At 32.7% G+C, this 19,937-nt stretch overlaps 2 protein-coding genes across 3 annotated transcripts; one reads left to right on the top strand and one right to left on the bottom strand.

Annotated features, from left to right (window-relative positions):
- Nucleotides 1-2,830: 2,830 nt before the first annotated feature.
- Nucleotides 2,831-3,975, top strand: LOC145092877 (Adenine nucleotide alpha hydrolases-like superfamily protein). Of its 2 annotated transcripts, none has more exons than XM_079030868.1 (4): nucleotides 2,831-3,138; nucleotides 3,239-3,330; nucleotides 3,426-3,544; nucleotides 3,655-3,975. In XM_079030868.1, the coding sequence occupies exons 1-4, from the start codon at nucleotides 2,964-2,966 to the stop codon at nucleotides 3,722-3,724; spliced, it is 456 nt and encodes a 151-aa protein (XP_078886994.1). In that variant the 5' UTR covers nucleotides 2,831-2,963; the 3' UTR covers nucleotides 3,725-3,975. The 2 variants fall into 2 exon arrangements, with proteins under 2 accessions (XP_078886994.1, XP_078886992.1); XM_079030866.1 differs by having other exon boundaries at nucleotides 2,837-3,138; nucleotides 3,221-3,330.
- Nucleotides 3,976-16,525: 12,550 nt separating this feature from the next.
- Nucleotides 16,526-17,756, bottom strand: LOC145094585 (uncharacterized). The gene is made up of 2 exons (XM_079032727.1): nucleotides 17,359-17,756; nucleotides 16,526-17,269 (listed from the first exon to the last, which is right to left on the bottom strand). The coding sequence occupies exons 1-2, from the start codon at nucleotides 17,731-17,733 to the stop codon at nucleotides 16,622-16,624; spliced, it is 1,023 nt and encodes a 340-aa protein (XP_078888853.1). The 5' UTR covers nucleotides 17,734-17,756; the 3' UTR covers nucleotides 16,526-16,621.
- Between the last annotated feature and the right edge of the window lie 2,181 nt (nucleotides 17,757-19,937).

Below are 19,937 nucleotides of genomic sequence, written 5' to 3'. Positions count from 1 at the left end.
TAACCATGAAACTCGTTAAGAGGGATAGAGTGTTAATTATGCGAGAAAATTATGGCCATAATAATAATAAAAAAATATTAGGGTTTTTTCTATATACGTGTTAAAAGTTTAAGACTTTTATAATATTAGTCCTTAGAGTATAGTATATTAATATTACAGGCCAAAAAATAGGAAGCCCATTGCCCCCCTCTCCCACCCCACCCTAAAATTTGTCAATGCTCTAATGCTCTATTCAGACCCCTCTATACCAAATATTGAAATTAAAGCTATAAAGTATATGGATAGAACGATAAACACAATTCACAAGACATTATACTATATACAAGGAAAAACCAAGAACATTGTTTTTTTTTTTAGTTTCACTACTTTATTATCGTTAACTTCATTATGAATTCATAAACAAATCATTCAAATAAAAATGATCATTTAGCATGAGAGAGAAAGAAGTTAAGTATGGGTGGGATTTAGCATGTATTTTTGTATATACATACTTTCCTTAAACTATTGATAAGTTATAGAATTTATGATAAGATTTTGATTTTTTGATTTTCGTTGATTTTTTTTTCACATTTAAAATTACTTTAAGATTGCAACCAAATGTTACATTGTGTATATAGCTAATTGCTATATTTTTTTTTTAACAAAAACACATAAAAAAGTATTTTATGAAAATACCAACACTATTACTATATATTTTCCCTAAATCTGGAGGCCCCTTAAAATCAAGTGCCCAGTACAAACGCACCACTCGCACATCCCAGAGCTGTCACTCTCTAGAAGAAAGAAAGATTGTATTTCTTACACAACACAAAACAAGATATATTGTACTGTTTTGGAGACACATAAAATTTTAAACTTGTTAACATATTTTTAACTTGACAAAATTGAAAAAATGGTCCATGTGGTATGCAAGTTTTCGGGGTTTTAGTCCAAACCCCAAGTTGTTTGAGTTCATGGTCCTTTTGGATTGGTTTGTATGTGAAAATAGTCCGTCCGAAAATTAAAATGACTATAATACCCTTGGGGTATTTATTTTTCATTTTTCTTTCATTTTTTAAATTTAATATTTATTTATTTATTTTAACAGTTAAGAAAATAATAGAGGACCTCTCTCTCTCTCTCACTCTCACTTTCTCTCTCTCTCTCTCTCTCTCTCTCTCTTGTTCTTCCGGAAAACACACACCAACACCTTCACCCCCACCTTTGTGAGCCTTTTTCATGCAAGTAAAATATTTGAATATCAAAGGCACTTGATTTTTACTCTCTGTTGCATATGTTTGTGTTTATATTAGAGTGGGTATCTTGATTTTCCCTCTCTATTGCATAATAACTTGAAATGGTGGTGTTACCCAACTCGTGAGCTACTGGTTTTGATGTTTTCTTTCAACTTTGAATGCATTATGTGTGAAATTAGACACTTTTAGTTTTGTGAAGGTACATTTCTTTCAGGTGTTTCATTAAGCACCTGGAGTGCATTGTTCTCCTCCTTCATTTTCCGATTTATTTATTAGGAGTTATCACCATTGGAAGCATACAATTCTAATTTTTTGTCCAGAGACATCCAATTCAACAAACAGATGAACATGTATAGAGATAGGAACACAAAATCAAGGAGTTGGAATTAAAATAAGGGAAATTTGTAAGAGACTTGGATATAGGCATGGGGAATCGTAGGTGCTCTGCTTATCCATTATCATTCCCTTCACCTGATCCCACTCCTCACATTCTTGTGTTTCCTAGTCCACTACCAATCCTCCTACGATCCATCCAGAAAAGGTAATTTTGCATTGTAAATCGATTGCAGCAGTAGAAGGTGGTGGTAGCTGCTGGAATCACGGTGATAGCAGCAGATAGCGGTTGTAGTGGTGGCCGGAGGTTGCTCCGGTTGCCTTTCTTGCTTCGTTCTTGCTTCTGCTCAACGAGGATGACAAGAGGGAAGAACGAAGGGCGATGTCATATGGTAGATGGTCTGAGTAGGGGGGTTCCAACAATCACAACGGTGGGTGGCAGCTCTGCTGCCCGGTTATTTTGGCATCCAGTGGTTTCACGAAGAGAAGGAAGGGGAAAGACATAATGTTGATGATAGTGGAAGTGGGTTAATATGGTGGTGGCAGTCGACGAGTTTACAACCGACTCTTCCTCTTGTCATTAATTGCACAGATTCGAAGGGGTGTTTGGTTTTCGGGGGAGAGAGAGAGAGAGAGAGAGAGAGAGAGAGAGAGATGTGGGTCCTCTATTATTATTTTTAATTGTTAAAATAAATAAATAAATATAAAATAAAAAAATAAAAGAAAAATGAAAAATAAATACCCCAAGGGTATTATAGTCTTTTCAATTTTTGAAAAGACTATTTTCACATACAAACTACTCAAAAAGGACCATGAATCCAAAAAACTCGAGGTTTGAACTAAAACCCCAAAAATTTACATACCACGTAAATCATTTTCATAATTTTGTCTTTTTTAACTTTTAAGTTATTCTAGAAGCAACGTGGTAAAATAGTGGAAAATAAAAAGGATACGATAGCAGTAATCATGAAAATTAAAATTAAAATAACACTAATATTTCCTCACAAAGTAATTTTGGTAATTAAATACGTATAAAATTCTTATAAAATCATGTTATATTCAAAGTCTTCTAGATTGCCATAATGATTCCTTTTAATTATTTATTGATCGTTGATGAATAAAAGTTACATTTACGGGTCCCAATCGCTCAAATATTCCATTCTACTTTCTTCCAGAATCTACTCTTTTATTACGTAGCCAAGACACCGAATCCCTACTATACATACCAAAATAAGTTGGCGGCACACCGATTTACCACCTATAAATACCACCATCAACCGGATATATATATACTTGTCATCGGTGGTTCATATCTCAATCTTGCTTCTTTTGTTCTTCGTTATATTTCCGATTTCAATCTAAAGATCTTCGAAAAAACAAAAGCGTGAATTAAAAATGGCCAAGGCTCGTACGATAGGCATCGGGATGGATTACTCAGCAACAAGCAAATCAGCGTTGAAATGGGCGATTGATAATCTTATTGAATCCGAAGACATCATCGTCATCATCCTTGTCTTGTCGCCGAAATCAGATCCCGCTAATAAGAAACTCTTTGCTGACACCGGATCACGTAAGTAAAGACACATGGCGTATTTTTCTAAGTTTTATCTTCTGAACAGGTGATATATAACTTAATATATATTAACATGCAGCTTTGATACCATTGATAGAGTTGAAAGAGCCTGGTGTGTGCAAGAAATATGGAATCACTCCTGATTCCGAGCTCTTTGACATGCTTGACTCAGTTTCCAGGGATAAAATGGTAACCCTAATTCAAATTTCCATCTAAAGTTGTTTAGGTTTCAATTCTTTTTCATATTCGTACATCATATACGTATTGATTTTGGTGAAATGAAGGCTAAGGTAGTTGCGAAGGTATACTGGGGAGATCCAAGGGAGAAGCTTTGTGAAGCTGTAAATCTTCTGAAACTCGATTCTCTTGTTCTTGGAAGCAGAGGTCTCGGTGCCATTAAAAGGTAGTATGCATATGAACATATGATCAATCCGATGAATATTGATATATAATTGAATGTGTTTTTAGGGTTTAGATGATTGATTGTGTATAAGATTTTGAATGTATTCACAGGGTGTTGCTTGGGAGTGTAAGTAGCTACGTGGTGCAAAATGCGAGTTGTGCTGTAACTGTTGTCAAGTAGATAGACATGGAGTTTAGTTGGTGTGTTTATGTAAAAGAACAAAATATGCGCCCACAGAACCAGATGTTTCTAGTGTTTGGAGAGATGAAGTGCGATGGAGACGTTTAGAAGTGGGGAATATTTTGTACACTTCGTATTTTTGCTTTTTGACTTTTTTGTTTTATTTGTCATATAGAATTTGGATTGATGTGTAAACCTTTGATTAAGTTATTTGTTGTTTTGCTGTTATAATCGTTATGGTTTGGGGCATATTTGGGATTGTTTGAAAATCTTTATTATTTATTGGCTTTTGAAAAGTTTGGAATTTTTTGAAAATGTATTTTTTCAATGAAAAATCAGTGGTTTCATACATATTTTTTCAACTTATTGATCATTTGAAAAATCATTAAGTCACAATAACTAAGTCACAGTAACTCAATATTCTGCCTGACAATGTCGCGTCTCATATATATATATATATATATATATATATATATATATATATATATATATATATATATATATATATATATATATATATATATATATATATATATATATATATATATATATGTTAAATCCAAAGCAGCTTAGGAATAGTATTCTTTTAGGCTTTAGGATTTTGCCACAAAAGTTTGCTGAACTTGACACTTTTAGTCCTTAAAGTCAAAATTTTTACATTTTTGCCTTTTGATTAAGATTTTGTGCCTTAAGGTTTTTGCCACAAATCTTTAATGACTTTGACACTTTTAGTCCTTATATTCAAAGGTTTTACATTTTGGTGTTTTTGCCACCATTCTGTAATGAATTTGACACTTTTTGTCATTGTAGTTAAAAGTTTTACATTTTGACATAAAAAACACAAAAAAAACCTCCTTTAAAATTTTGCCAACATATTTTCCCAACGTTGACAACTTTAATATTATTGCCACAACATTTTGAATTTTTTCCACCAATGTCCCTTTTTTTTGTTGTACACTTTTAACATCTAATTTTAGGAGTTGTCGACTTTCTTTCCTATTTATGGTGATTTACAATTTCAGCACATATCTTTTAAAGTTTGTCGATTTTTTCCATATTACCCCAAAAGCGGCGTAGCCGTGAGTTCTTTACTAGTTAAATAATACTATTCCTAAGCTGCTTTGGATTTAATATATATATATATATATATATATATATATATATATATATATATATAATAGGGAGAATCAAAACACATTATTATATATGGTTGAATTAAAAAAAAACTTTGTAGGAGATGCTGCTACTTTTCAAGAAAAAACTTCAAAAATTTTAATGAATTCACTCCAAAAACTTTTCTTTGCTCTAGATACCATTTGACATGCTATATGTATATAGCAGAGTGTCATAGAATGTTCATAAAAATCAAAATAATACAATGATTTAAATAATATTTTTAGAAAAGAAATAGTTTTGTTTTTAGATAATGTATTTGTTTGTAAAGATTTTTAATACTAGTTCTTATGAACCATCTAGCATCGTGAATATGATTATTATTTAAAATTGGACATTGATTAGTAGGTTTGTAAGAATTCTTAAGATTTTGCTCATAATTATTTATAGATTCTTGAATTCGTTGTATTCTTAAAAGAATATCTCTATTAGGGATACAATTCATCAAGGTTTTGTTAGACATGGTTAAATAATTTAAGCATGAATTTGATTAGCTTGATTATTAAAAACGAGCATTATTTTAACAAAAATTTCAAACCTTGTAGAATTAATAGTTAAAATAATTTGAAATGAAATTATCATGGAGAAATAAAAGTAACACCAATTGAATAAATACTACTAGATAATATCTTCTTGAATTAAACTTGAATTACAATCAATACATACATCTGGAGAAAGAATTATTTGAAAATCTAGAGACTTGGAACATCTACTAGTAGATAGAGAAACTCTTGGAGATTTTTTAGATAATGAATATTTTTCTTGTGTTTCTCTACTAAAACATAGTTTCTATTTATAATCATCTTGAAGTCTTCAAATTTTTTAGTGATATTTGACGTATGATCAAGTGGCCAACCAATAGAAATAATTACTTGTAAATGGTTGTCCTTGAAAGTGGTTGTCGTTCATCTTTTGAAGAAATTGTCGTTTGTAATCAATAACCATCTTCTTCTGATAAAACATATCATCATATAGCATCTTCTAAAGTCTTTTGTCTTCATATCATCATTGATGATAAATTTGATAATAAATTTGATAATATTGGTTTATACATAAATACATACACCGTGTATACTCACACAATATATACATACACTCGTATTTGAAAATCATAATTTTGATAATAGAAGAAACGAAATACCCTCCATTGAAGGTATTACACCAAATTTAATGATAATAGTTGCTTATTCTTCATAAGGATCATCAAAAGGGTCTTGAGCGTCTTGAAATAAATCATTCTTTATAGATTTTGGATAATCGTCAGAAACTGATGGAGTTTGGCGAATTTCTGGAAGTAACTTTTGAAGTTCTTCAGGGGAAGAACTAGCAGCTTCTTTAATTCTGGCAATTAAATCGATATCAGTTTGAGGAAGACTATTGATAAATGTAGCTTCAACTTCTGGTTTTTAAATATATATTTCTTGGTGATGTTTAATTACTGCTTGTTCGTTAGCTTGAGAAATCTTCATTTTGTCCAACCATTTTGAGCGAAATTGGCGATTAAGCCATGGAGGAGAGGAATCTTTTGCTTCTTGATAATGAAAAGTCCAGGACATGATCTGTGGAACTTTGAATAACATGGTGAATTGTAACATATATTCAAATTTTGGAATTTGTTGAATAAATAATTCCTTAAATTTGAGATATCCAGCATAAATTTCTTTCGGTAAACAATTTGGAAGAATTCCCATATATTTATACCAATTGATAAACCATCTTGGATATTTAAATTTGAAGTTCAAATCAAAGAAGATAAACCATGAATGTGAATAATTCCGAATAAAGAATGTCTTAGTCCACGCATCTTGATGATCATAATAGGAAAATCGGGGAAAAGCAAGATAACTTATAAGAGGTTTTTCTGAGTGAAGATTCGGAACCCAATTTTCTGGAGAAATGATCTTGATAATATGAGCTTTTCTAAAATCAATGTTTCCTTCTTTTAAATTAGAACGATTAATAAAATTGACTGAACCCGATTCTTGCAATATAGCTTGATAATATTCTCAAGTTTTATATGAATCAACATAAAATGTTTTCCCTTGACCAAAAAGGTGATTTGTGAGAATATGAAAACTTTGATGTAACTTATGGATTTGTAAGTCTTCAAGAATTTGGACTCTTGAGAAATTTGGATTAAGAACATACGGAGTTTTAGTAGAAGGGCTAAGACTAATAGATTTTGGAGTTTGAGGGTTGGTAGGTTTTGCAAAAGGGCTTACCGTGTTGGTTGGAGTAACGAGTTTTGACCGAAGGATATTAGAATAGAGTTGTGAATTCTTAGAAATAGGAGTTAAAGGAGAAAAACGATTTTGACTAGGAAATAGAACAAGCTTCTGAGAGACGGGCTTATTGTCATCATTTTTGGAAGAGGAGGACGAACTCATTTTCCTTGCAAAAATTCTAGAGAATGAAAGTGAGGAAGCGAATTATTTTCTCCTTTTATGAATTCTATTTCGAAATCAAAGTTACCTAAAAGGACTTGCCATCAAGCAAAAATTTGTTTGGAAATAATATTTTTAACATCCTTTTCTAAAATTGTTTTTGCAGATTGACAATCTATTCTTAATAAAAAAACTCTTCATAAATAAATCATCTTCAAATTTTTTTGATACATAAAACAATGCTTAAATTTTTTTTTTGACAATTGAATATTTTTTTGTGTATCATTCCATGCCCCAGAGTAATATCGAACCAAGTATTCCTCTTTTGAGTTAACAAACTTTTGTTTTAGAATTCCTCTGAATCCAATATTACTAGCATTGGTTTCAACTATGATATTGACATTGAGATGAGATAGATTTAAACATGACAAAATAGGATCCTTTTGTTTTATATATTTAATTATATTTGTATGTTTTTGAGTCCATGGTTCAGACTTATCTTTTAATCTATTATAAAGCGGTTTACATATAATCCCTAAATCTTTGAAAAAAATCATGGATATAATTTAAGCATCCTAAAAATCTTTGAAGTTGCTTTTTATCTTTAATTTCGTCATTAAATTTAGTAAATAATTACAAGTTTCTTATAATAGGTCTAATAGTGTTTTTGACAATATCATGTCCTAAAAAACGAGTTTCATCTTTAAATAAATGCATTTTTGCTACAGAGACAGCTAAACCATTTTGATAAATTAAATCATGAAATTGTTTTAAATGTTTGAAATGTTGATCAATGGATTTTGAAAAAATTAGGATATCGTCAATATAAGCAATAGCAAAACTACTTATAGGAGTTATGATATCATTCATAATATTCTTGAATTTAGAAAGGGCATTTTTAATCCAAATGACATTACATTTCATTCAAAATGTCCGAAATGAACATTAAAACCAGTTTTGTTATCTTCCTCATGAAGTTGTATTTGCCAAAATCCATATTTCATACCAAATTTTGAAAATGTTTTTGAATCATAAAGTCTTTTTAGAAAATTTCGTTTATTAGGAATAGGATAAAGAATCAATTCTAAAACTTTGTTTAAAGGTTTATAATTAATAACTAATATTGGTGATCATCTTTCTAATTCTGCGGCATTCATAACATAAATTGTTGAACAAGACCATGATGATTTAGAAGGTTTTATGAGTTTTTTATTTAATAAATCTTGAATTTCATATTTACAATGAATTTCTAGTATTTCATCAAAGTGATATAATGATATGACAAAATTGCACAAATGGTCCCTGTGGTTAGCTCAAAATTGCCACTTTAGTCCAAAAAGGTTTGGACTAGCACCAGAGGTCCAAACTTTTCATTTTGTTGCGAGTTTGGTCCGTTTTAAAAATAAAAGAAGTTAAAATGACATTTTTGCCCTTGTTATTTGTTTTTTTATTTTCTTTTTATTTCCTCTATTACATTTTAATTAATAAAATACAATTAAGTCTCTCTCTCTCTCTCTCTCTCTCTAACCTTCCCAACACTTTTCTTTTCATCTTTGAAAATCTGAAAACTTAAATTTGTAATTTGAAAAATAAATCTTCATCTTCTCCCAACGGAAGCTACCACCGAAAACCTTAGCTCCGGTGAAATAGGATCATGTTCTCAAATCGCCGCCCTTCTCTCCCTCTCTTCCAGATCTTCCAACCCTTCTTTCCTTTTCTTCCAAATCCATAAATCCTGTAAACCCACCTTTCTGATGCGCCGTAGATCTGCAAACACACCTCTAGGAGGTGATGACGAGGGAAGTAGTGGAGACAAGGAGGTGAGAAACGCCGCAGGCGTAAAGAAATTCGTTGACGCCGGTGAGGACACCGGTGATGGCCGCTATGGAGAACAACCTAGTAAAATATGATGTCGCCCTTCGTCTTCATACAACCAAGCTGCAATAGATCAAATCGGAGAAGGACGGGTCCGGTGGTTGTTCATATCTGAAACCTTCATCCCAAACGACCACAGCTTTTTTGACTTTGTCTAGCGTCGTCGTCACTGTCGTTGCTGGAGATCTCACTGATGATAGCGATGTTCCAGATCTGCGACGAAGGGAGGCGGCTACGAAGGACGGGGTTAGGGTTTCTAGATATACAAATGATTGTTGAAGGCTCGACGGTAAAGGTGTTCGAAAACTCATGTGTGTCCCGGTAGGGGTAATAAGGAGATGAAGTTGATGTGATAAGAATAAAGGTGGAGGTTACAGGTGGTGTTTGGCGGAGGTGCTGCTTTGGGGGTGTTTGCAGAACTTCACCGTCGACTGCTTCGTAGTTGTTGGCAGTCAAGCAAAAAAACAAATGAGAGAGAGAGAGAGAGAAAGAGATTGGTTTTTATTTTTATTTTTTATTTTTTAAAATCTAAATATCAGAAAAACAAATAAGAAAAAGAAAAAGTCATATTAACAGGGGCAAATCTGTCATTTTGAAAAAAATCAAAATAAATTGGACCAAACAAGCAACAAAATGAAAACTTTGGACCTTTGGTGCTAGTCCAAACATTTTTGGACCAAAGTGACAATTTTAAGCAAACCATAAGGACCATTTGTGCAGTTTAGTCTAATGATATTCCTAACATACGCTTCCATTCTTTCTATATCTTAAAAAAATTTAGGTTTAAAATATATGCGCAATCCATGCTTTATTTTGACACCACCATTTTATATTTCACTATATTAAGAGATTACCATTCAGACATTAGTTCTCAGTTCGGTGCAAACGACAATCCAACTGTTTTTTTTTTCCTATATACAAAATTTATGGGGTAACAATTCTAAAAGTCAAATAAAAATCAACAGAATTCTATAATTGTTCGGAATGACTGATAATTTTTGTAAAAGATTTAATCCTATTTTAAAATTAGTATTAATTATTACGTTTTGATTTCAAAACATGTGTTAATAAAAAATTTCATCGATAAATTAGCATAATATAATAAACACTATTTAGAGTTAGCAATTTTGATATATTTACTTATGTATTAGCCAATTTAAATTTAAATAATGCTTTATTTTAACAATCAAATTATAAATAAAATACAACAGTTTAAAGAATATTAGGTTTATTACTCCAAATCCCTTTTAATATATATAGTTTCTTTATGATAAAATTAACAATAAATAGAGATGACAACGGGGGCGGGGAACACAGGGGACCCCAATCCCCATCCCCATCGGGGAATATAAATAAACCCCCATCCCCACCTCCAACGGGGACTGGGGATCCCCAATGGGGAAACAGAGATTTCTTTATCTCTTTTAACATGTAAACTTTTACGTAAGAAAAAACTCTATATTTCAATTTTACAGCATAAGTTTGAAGATTTTATAAAATATATATGTACCCATAAATTGCATAAAAAATATAAATAAATTTTCTACCAAATTAAAATACATACATGAAAAATCAACTAGAAAAAAATTATCAGATTGATATTTAAGGTAAAATAGATCAACCAAAGAGAAAAAAATATATATACACGAGTTTAAGTTAGATAAAAGAAAAAGCAAAAAATATAATTTCAACCAAGTAATTACTAATGAGTTAGGTTACTTAGATCAAATTTTATGTATTATAAACTATACTATAAATATACTTTCTGTATTATTTTTATATATTAATATATGTCGGGGGCGGGTCCAGGGTCAGGGATTAAGGGTATCCCCATCCCCGGTCAACCTGGGGATTCCCAGTCAAAACGGGTGCGGGTTTCGGGCTCCCCATTGAGTATGAGGCTTTTTGTCATCCCTAACAATAAATGCTTAATGGTCTGTTTAAAAAGATCTATTTTTTGTACGATTTATAAGCTATTTTTTGAGCCGACGAAACTGGTAAAGTGGTAATAAAAAATAAAGAAAACGTAATACTGTGTACATGAAATGGTATGCATTTTATTAATTTATACTTTTAAAAAGTTATCAAAATTTAAGAAAATATATTATGATTACCTTTTAATTGCTTGAAAATCGGTAACCATTATTATCTAAATCTCCAACATCTTTTAATAACAATCCCTTTAAATGAGGATCTTCATGAAAAAATAGTATATATATCCTATTTTGAATAAAATTTGAAAGATAATATCTTTTATTTTCAGTGAGATTTGAAACGATTTTCTTGCTCAGTATCATGCTATTTCATATTATAAACAATTCAAGGTTTTGAAAATCTTCATTTTGATCTTATAATCTTATGATTTTAAAATCTTACAAGTGAAAAACGATATTGATCACACTATGATACCGATCCTACCTCTCTAGTTTTATTTTATAGTCGATTAACAAAAATTTATCTATTCAACTTAAAATCGAGCGTTACAAGTTGTAAGAAATCTTCTAGAGCATATCATTTTATCAATTCTTCTTGAGTTTGGCAGAGCACACTCATAATAATCTCTAAGGGTCCTAGCTACTAGGGGTGAACATCAGACATGGTACCCGTTTTAGGAATCGGAACTGCCATGGAACCGCCGGTTCCGGTTCTGGTTCCCAAAGTTTTGGAACTGTCTTATGCGGTTCCGGTTCCGACTATTAGTTTTTTGGAACCGCTAACTGCAGGGTAACCGTCGGCATATATATATATATATATATATATATATATATATATATATATATATATATATATAGTAATTTAAACGACTTACACAGTTATGAAAGACTTATTGTGTCGTTTGATTTTGTTATTGTGTAATTAGTACTGTGATGTAAATTAATTAGTTTCAAATTTAACATCAAATTAATGTCTGCACACAAAAAATGTTAGTACGTCTGCATGATTAATTTTCTATCTAAATGGGTCACACAACCTTTTTAGAGTTATGCTACAGTTATCATTTACTTCTTGATGCTTAATGAATGACTAGTTTGATTTTATTGATAATTATTTTTTTGTAAGTATGCAAAATATATAAGTTTTTTAAGATATTAAAAGTCTAAAAAACTAACGAACTGGGTACCCGGTTTTGGAACCGCTACACGCTGGTTCCGGTTCCGGTTCCAATATTTTAGAAATCAGTATCACCGGTTCCGGTTACGGTTCCAACTTTGTAGGAACTTCCGGTTCCGGTTTCAATTCCGGTTCCAGTCAAATATGGCGGGTACCCGCTTATGCTCACCACTACTAGCTACCCATGCATTCAATAAAAAATCTGAAAAGAAAAGCAGAAGGGATGAAAAAAAAGAGAGCGCTTTCCTACACCGGAAAAAAGGACCTAAGAGAAGAACATCTTCTCTTAGCTTTCTTCCTCCCATGGCAACCGCCGGCCGACCCGCGTTAGAGGAGAAGAAAAGTGGAGAGAGAAAAAACAGATGGATTCAATCTCCGATATCGAACACTCATTCCTATCTATTGATAATATCTTATGTCTTACTTGAACCAGGGGCGGATCCAAGGGGATCCCGGGGTAGCCCGGGATACCCCTCAAAATTTTTTCGGTAGTGTAATTTTTGTTTACGTATCCTTAAAAAAAAATCGGTATAGTGTATATATGCATCCCTCCACTTATAAACACAAACAAACAGTTGGTCTGCTGGTTAAGACGTTGACTTATTGAAGTAAAAGTCTCAAAATCAATTCTCGCTTCTTACATATTCTTTGTTTACTTTTGTTTTATTTTCCCAGCTATTCTATCCCACATCGCCAAACACATGTAAACTCAGCTATTTTTTTCTATTATATAAACCTGTTATCCTCATGCTTTATTTGATATCTACTTTGAGTCCCACATCGATTCAAGTATCAAAATATACTTCAACTTCATGTTTATATAACAAGACTTGAGGTTAACTAAGGATTCGATTAAGATTTGGGTTTAAAATCGAAACCGAACTGGGGAAACCCAAGCACCCAGGGAAAAAATTGGGTTACCCTAAAAAAAATTGGGATACCTCTTTACTTTGATCCTGGCTCCGCCACTGACTTGAACATGATTAAAATGAACTTATTTCTAATTAAGATGTTTTATTCTTAATGTTTACGGTTTATATCAACAAAAATTTTGACAATGCTTAAGAAATTAAAGTTATTACACTCTATTGCGAGCAAATTTGAATATAAGCTCATTTTGGTAGGATCTTATGATCCCAATGCCATCATACAATCCCGATTTTGCAAAACATAAAACATTTTTAAATAAGATCTTGATTTTGACAACATTGATAAATATTTCTAACCTTTGTAGTATTGCATTCACACGGCCGTTCTGTCACAAATCCTCTGTAGAAATTGAAGAAAAAAAATATCAACATTTTCATCACTTTGATTCGTAAAATCAGAGTATGCCCTCTGTTAAAGCCTTTTAATCTTTTATATGCCTGTGTGTTTAAACCTAAATTATGCTAAACATTTCTATTCAAGGCTTCATCACCTTCTTCGAATTTTAAATGTATAAGCTTTTAAATACTAATCAATGCATGCAATTTTATTTTAAGATCTAAAGGTAAGATTTTGTATTATACATAAAAATGAAAGTATATTGATTTTTACCATTAACAGCAGTAAACTATACACTTTAAATTTTCATGTTATAAACTACAATATCATGTTTCTGATTTTTTACCATTAACAAGAGTGTAGTATAAAGTTTAAAATTTTATGTTATAAACTACAGTCATATTACTTTTCTGTGACCGCATCTGTAATTTATGCCTAAACTTGAATAAAGTGAAAACAAACACAAATAAAAGGTGCAGTCTAAAGATTTTTATCTTTTTCCGTGTATAACGAGTACCTACACCTGTTGCTTAGCAAATTTTGAATTCGTCGTCCTAATTATATGCATAACTAATCAATGTCAACACTTTAAATTTCAAAACTAAAATTGAAACTTATATCCCAAATTCTCTATATACACTTAGAGCATCCGGTGTACATTGCACGAATCGGTCCGTGGTCTACTTGGCCACGAACCACGGCCGTGCACACCACCCCGGTGGTTTGTGGTGGCTCGTGGTCGTGGCCATCCGTGGCCCGGACAACGAACCCAAACGCCCAATCGAATTCGTTTCTTGTGTAGCCGTTGATTTCTAACCGTTACTAGCCGTTGTTAAACTGCTAAATTTGTAAAAAAAAATAAATAAATAAATAAATAAATAATTTATTTACCTATAAATACCATACTTTTACTCCTTATTTTTTACACCATTCTTTTCTTTCTCTATACACAAACTACACACTACATCTTCACAACCAAAAATCATGGATCCCAACCAAAATACCCCTCCAAACTACCGAAATCGCAAACCCGATAACGCTTTTGCGTTAGACACAACACCTCGACAATTCCCGACGATGGAGTCACCTCAAGGCGGTTTTATCAATTTACTTCAAAGTGGTTCCCCTATCCAACAAACACCACTTTTCCAACAACAATATCAACCTTTTCCGGCTTTCCAACAACAACAAATGCAACAACAATACCAACAATTTCAACAATTCCAACAACTACAACAACAATCGTCACAACAACAACCACCAAGCTCACAACCACCACTTTCGCCGGATTTTGTTCCGGAAACGCAACCTTCACCACCACCTCAACCAAAAAAGAAAAAAGGAAAAAAACCGACCCGACCCACTACCAACCAAGAAAGGGTCCCATGGACAAAAGAAGAAGAAGAAAAGTTAGCGGAGGCATGGGTGGCGGCTTCCGAAGATCCAATTGTAGGAGATAGCCAGACGTACGGAAGTTTTTGGGAAAAAGTCCGAGCCATTTTTTACGAGTTAATGGAAAGTGAAGCTCGAAATGCCGATCAAATTACGTCGAAATGGCGAGATATTCGATTAAAATGCACCGATTTTGGAGGAATCTACAACAATCTCCTAAACATACGCAAAAGCGGCTCGAACGATTTTGATGTTTTCAAGGCGGCCATGGACCAATATGAAAAAACAACGCCTACACGCAAAACTTTTCCGTATATGAAGCCGTGGCTAAAATTGAAAGACTCCCCAAAATGGAAAGAGCAAACGGAAGGAAGTTCCCAATCTTCCGGTTCAAAGCGTTCGAGAAACCCCGATGGAGCTTCTCAACAATCGGACGGTCGAACACACATCGACATCAACGACGATCCGATAGATCTTGAAACCGACCAACCTCTTCCTCGGCCCGTTGGAAGAAATAAAGCAAAAAAAGCGGCGTCAACATCTTCGAATTCTAGTGTTATGGATATGTTCGGCGATAAATTTGATCGATATGTGCAGCTTCAGGAAACGAAGGCCGAGGTGATGACTCGGATGGAACAAAAAATGATCGAAGCACAAACATCATTTCAAGAGGCACAAGAGACACTTCAAACAAAAACCGACATGGAAATCTTGAAAATGAAAGCGGACGACCTTGAGGGCGAAGACTTGGAACTTTTTCTAGCAATGAAAGAGTCGGTTCGAGCCCGACGTAGGCGTAGGGGGTAGTTTATTTTATGTATGGTTGGAATTTTTAGTTTTTTAATGTTTTTTTTTTTTTTAAATTAACTAATGTAATTTTTATTTTGATTGTTATTTTTATTTTAGTTTTTAATTTCAATTAATTTAGTTTTTATTTAATGTAATTTGGTATTTTAATTTAATGGAAAAATAGTATTAAAAAATGTTTTTAATGTATTTTTGAATTAAATTTAAATAAAAAAAATGAGGTGGAGTGGTGTTTTAATGTATTTTTGAATTAAATTTAAATAAAAAAATGAGGTGGAGTGGTGTGTTTAGTGGTAAGTACCCCATGTATGTGGTAGTGGAATGTGGTGATGATGTGGCACCCACCACATATATGGTATGTGGTGGGTATAACGGATGGCCTTAACGATCTAGCATTTCCAATTTCCCATACACTCCCTCATAATGGTAATTTTGATTCGGTTCTCTCATGTTTTCTCTCCTATAACCCTAGACTAACACCCTGTTCCCGAGTTTCATTTAAAGGAAAGAAAAGAAGAGAAGAGAAATGTGGAGAGAAAAGAAAAGAATGGAAAGGAAAGTAAAGTGTATTTTTGTGTTCCCGAGTTCGAGAGAAAGGAAAGGAAAATTATTTTTCTTTGTGTTCCCGAGTTGGAAGGAAAAGAAATGAAAACTAAAAATGGACAATTATACCCTTGTCACCTTTTTTCTATAATTCCAAATAGATAATTTCAATAAACCCAAACCAAAAATAACATACATGTATTAATAATCAAACACATTCATAAGTAACCAATTTAAAGTCAATGCAAGAATAATCAAACGAGTTCCAATGTATGAGCTCAAACCAAAAACCAAAAACTATGAAGTCAAACTGATAAAAAATCACAAAACCATCATCCTAAGTACTTCATTTACTTGCCTCCATCATTTTTTTCAGCAAACTTTTTCGTATTTTAAATGGAACTCTAAATAATGTCCCGGCATCAGATTGATTTCGCGACAAAAACATGAGAGCTTCTGCTAATTCATCGGGTTCCAAATCCATTGGCTCTAACTCTTTATAAATTTCATCACCAGTATAAACCCGATGATGAGAGTTTTCGAAGATTTTGTTACCCTCCCTCATAGCAGAAGCCACGTCTTTAACTGCACTTATAATAACCTTTTCAAATGATTCAGGTTCAGCTTCAAGTTCATCTTCAACTTCAATTTCATGTTTCCTTTTTTTACTTTTGTACTTCTTAGAACTTGAATTTTGCACCGGTGAAAAGCATGTAGGAGATAACACTTGAATATCATCAAGACCATCATCATCATCATCATAATCTTCATTATTTGTTTGTTGTTTCTCAAGTGTTATGTCATTGCTTGCTAGTAACTGATCCACTTCTTCAATTGTTTCTACTTTGATATCCCCAGTCCTTTTCAATCGAGCATTCTTCTCTTTCGGGGTTTCAGCATGTACCCCTGAAGCCCTGTCTTTCGCAAACAAAGCTATCATTTCATTGTAGTTTGGTATTTTTTTGTTCTTCAATGAAATTGCATCTGGCTTTGACTGTAACACACAATCCCAAATACAAATATTGTTAAGAAAAATAACATAAATGTATACAAACTAAGTAACATGCAATAAAAGAAACTTACATTAATTAAGTTGGCCCACACTTCCTCGTCCGCTTCAATTAGTTGTGTTTCAGAATTCCAACCGAACCCACTCAATGAAGTTCCGCGGAACATGTCATACCACTGCGAGAAACCTGATTTTAAAGTTTTCAAACGATTCTTTAAATGATTTTTTGTTAAAGTCTTCCCAAACTTTTGATTAAGCTCCTCCACCATGTTGTTGTACGCTTGTGGGATGAAGCTCCCACTAATCCTTAATCCTTTCTCATCTTGTGTCATCATAGATTGAATAAAACAATAATCCATCCAATCTGTCCATTTTAGTTGTTCTTTCTTTGTAACTTGTTCTTCCTTCATCATTTTGACCTGCATAAACATCATAAATAAACAAATCATGCATTGATAACATAATAAATACATACTTCGATGATGTACAAATAATGAGTAAATAACATGCTCAAAAATATAAATAGCACAAATAAAGTCAAAACACTAACAATTCATACAAAATCAAGTCAAACATAAAAGATCCATACAAAATCAAATTGAAATGCTTTAATAAAAACTAGTAGCTACATTGACATATCTATCTCATGGTTTCGATTTGGCAAGTAATCAGTCCACATTTGATTTGCAATTAAGTTCCTCATTTTCTCTGCTGCAGCATTACCCTCACTTGTCTCTCTTATATTATGGCGCATTTCCTCTCTTGGTTCATTTAACATCTCCTGTAGGACCTCATCTTCCAGATTTTTGTCTCGATCTTCTTCTAACAAAAAGTTATGTAAAATACAACATGCCAAGAAAATGTCTGATTGTGTTTCACAAGAATAAAAAGGCTCTTGTGTACTTCTAATGATAGGAAACCTTCTCTTTAGAACACCGAATGCCCGTTCTATAGCGTTACGTAATGAAGCATGGCGGAGATTAAACAACTCTTTTGCATTCTCAGGGGCCCGAGCAGAATACTCTTTCAAATGATATCTGACACCACGATATGGTGCCATTAGTGTAGTTATATGAGGCAAACCAGCATCTACCAAATAGTATCGTCCTACAAATAAGTTGTAGTTAGTTATGTATTAAAAATTAGATTACATGTAAGAGTAATTTTGGTATTAAAAACTAACCATTTGGAATTACTAGTTTATCTTCTCTAGTGAGTGCATTCTTTAGTATCCTTGAGTCTGATGCTGTACCCTCCCAGCCACTCAAAATGTACGTAAACTTTAAATCAAACGTACAAGCAGCTAAGACATTTATCGTAGGGTAGCCCTTGCGACCACGATATCTAGGGGCATCTTTGTTAGGTACTTTCACACGAACATGTGTCCCGTCAATTGCACCTACACAGTTCTTTAAGTAAGGATAAAATCGTTTTTTTTCTTGAATTTCTTTTTGTACAACATCACCTTTTGGTTGTTGAATATAATGACTTTCCAGTGATATAATTGCTCGGAGAACTCTATGGAAGCACCTACTAGTACTTGACTTAGAGCGACGATATAGCCAAGAGACAAATCGATTTCTAAAATCATTGCCGACAATGTGCAAAAATCTTGCAACATGTTCTTCAACGGACATGCGTTGAGTAGCTCGAAGACCACCAACTTGTTGTAAGATAGTGCACAATTTCTTAAAAGCCTGCTCACTCATACGGATAAGTTCACGACATTGACCACCGTTTGAAAGGTCGTGTAGCAATTGTTCACGTATACGTCGCCGTTTTAAAATAAGTTTCCTAGAAGGTAATTTGGGACGATTTGTGTTGGCAACGGCACGATGTGTCAGAATGGCCAACAACAAGCAAATCAGATGAACTACTTGCCTTTGCCTGACTCTCAGAAATTGAGCGGGTGTTTGTAGGTCACTATCCATTGAAGATATTACCTAATTTATGAAAATTATTAAACTTTGAGTTTTCTTTTATAGGTTAGAGAGATATTTAACAACTAGGGTTGGTTAAGGAGCCTATGACTTGAATTTTAGTATTTATTGCAGTAAAGTAGTTTTAAAATTGTGATAGTTAACTCTATATCTAAACAGAGTTACAAAACCATTATAGGACAACATAAGAACATCATCCAATTTCATTTTACTATTTAAAAGCAAATAAATTAAATACCAAAGAATCTTTTGACTACATTAGACAATGTATATCATGAGGACAGACAATAGAGCAAAGCAATCTTCTTCAAACTTGTACATCATGGGATTCGTTGTTTGAACCTCTCCATAGCTATATATCTTGCTACATGGTGATCATATCAAAGGATATATATGTAATTTTACTATTGGCTAGTATATTATGTATGTATATGTTCTGAGTTTTAGTTAACAAATAAAGCCAATTCTTTTTGGGTTTTAAGTGGCATTTTTCTGAGTATTACTGTGGTTTTATGCTAAAATTTACCATAACTATAGAGAAATACATAAAGTTAACAATCTGGAAAATTGAATGATAGTATTAGATAAAAAAAAAGTGTTGATTTTGATCAGAAATATCAACATATTATGTGGTTCCTCTGTTTGATTTAAATGCTTTTAATTTTGACTTAACAGATAAAATAAAATGGGGAAGATGATGGCAGATAAGAATC

Source organism: Lactuca serriola, chromosome 3 (genome assembly GCF_051521515.1).
Source record: "Lactuca serriola cultivar US96UC23 chromosome 3, Lser_US96UC23_V15, whole genome shotgun sequence".
Classification (NCBI taxonomy): domain Eukaryota; kingdom Viridiplantae; phylum Streptophyta; class Magnoliopsida; order Asterales; family Asteraceae; genus Lactuca; species Lactuca serriola.
This window is presented reverse-complemented; position numbering and strand designations above follow the sequence as displayed.

What these genes read in the sequence shown, in the direction of transcription:
- LOC145094585 (XM_079032727.1), bottom strand. Translation starts at nt 17,733, where the DNA reads ATGATTTGTTTATTTATGATGTTTATGCAGGTCAAAATGATGAAGGAA. An exon ending in TGTGGGCCAACTTAATTAAT is followed by an intron (nt 17,270 to 17,358) that starts GTAAGTTTCTTT and finishes TGTGTGTTACAG; the next exon opens with TCAAAGCCAGATGCAATTTC.
- LOC145092877 (XM_079030866.1), top strand. Translation starts at nt 2,964, where the DNA reads ATGGCCAAGGCTCGTACGATAGGCATCGGGATGGATTACTCAGCAACA. An exon ending in CTTTGCTGACACCGGATCAC is followed by an intron (nt 3,139 to 3,220) that starts GTAAGTAAAGAC and finishes ATTAACATGCAG; the next exon opens with CTTTGATACCATTGATAGAG. An exon ending in GGTCTCGGTGCCATTAAAAG is followed by an intron (nt 3,545 to 3,654) that starts GTAGTATGCATA and finishes ATGTATTCACAG; the next exon opens with GGTGTTGCTTGGGAGTGTAA.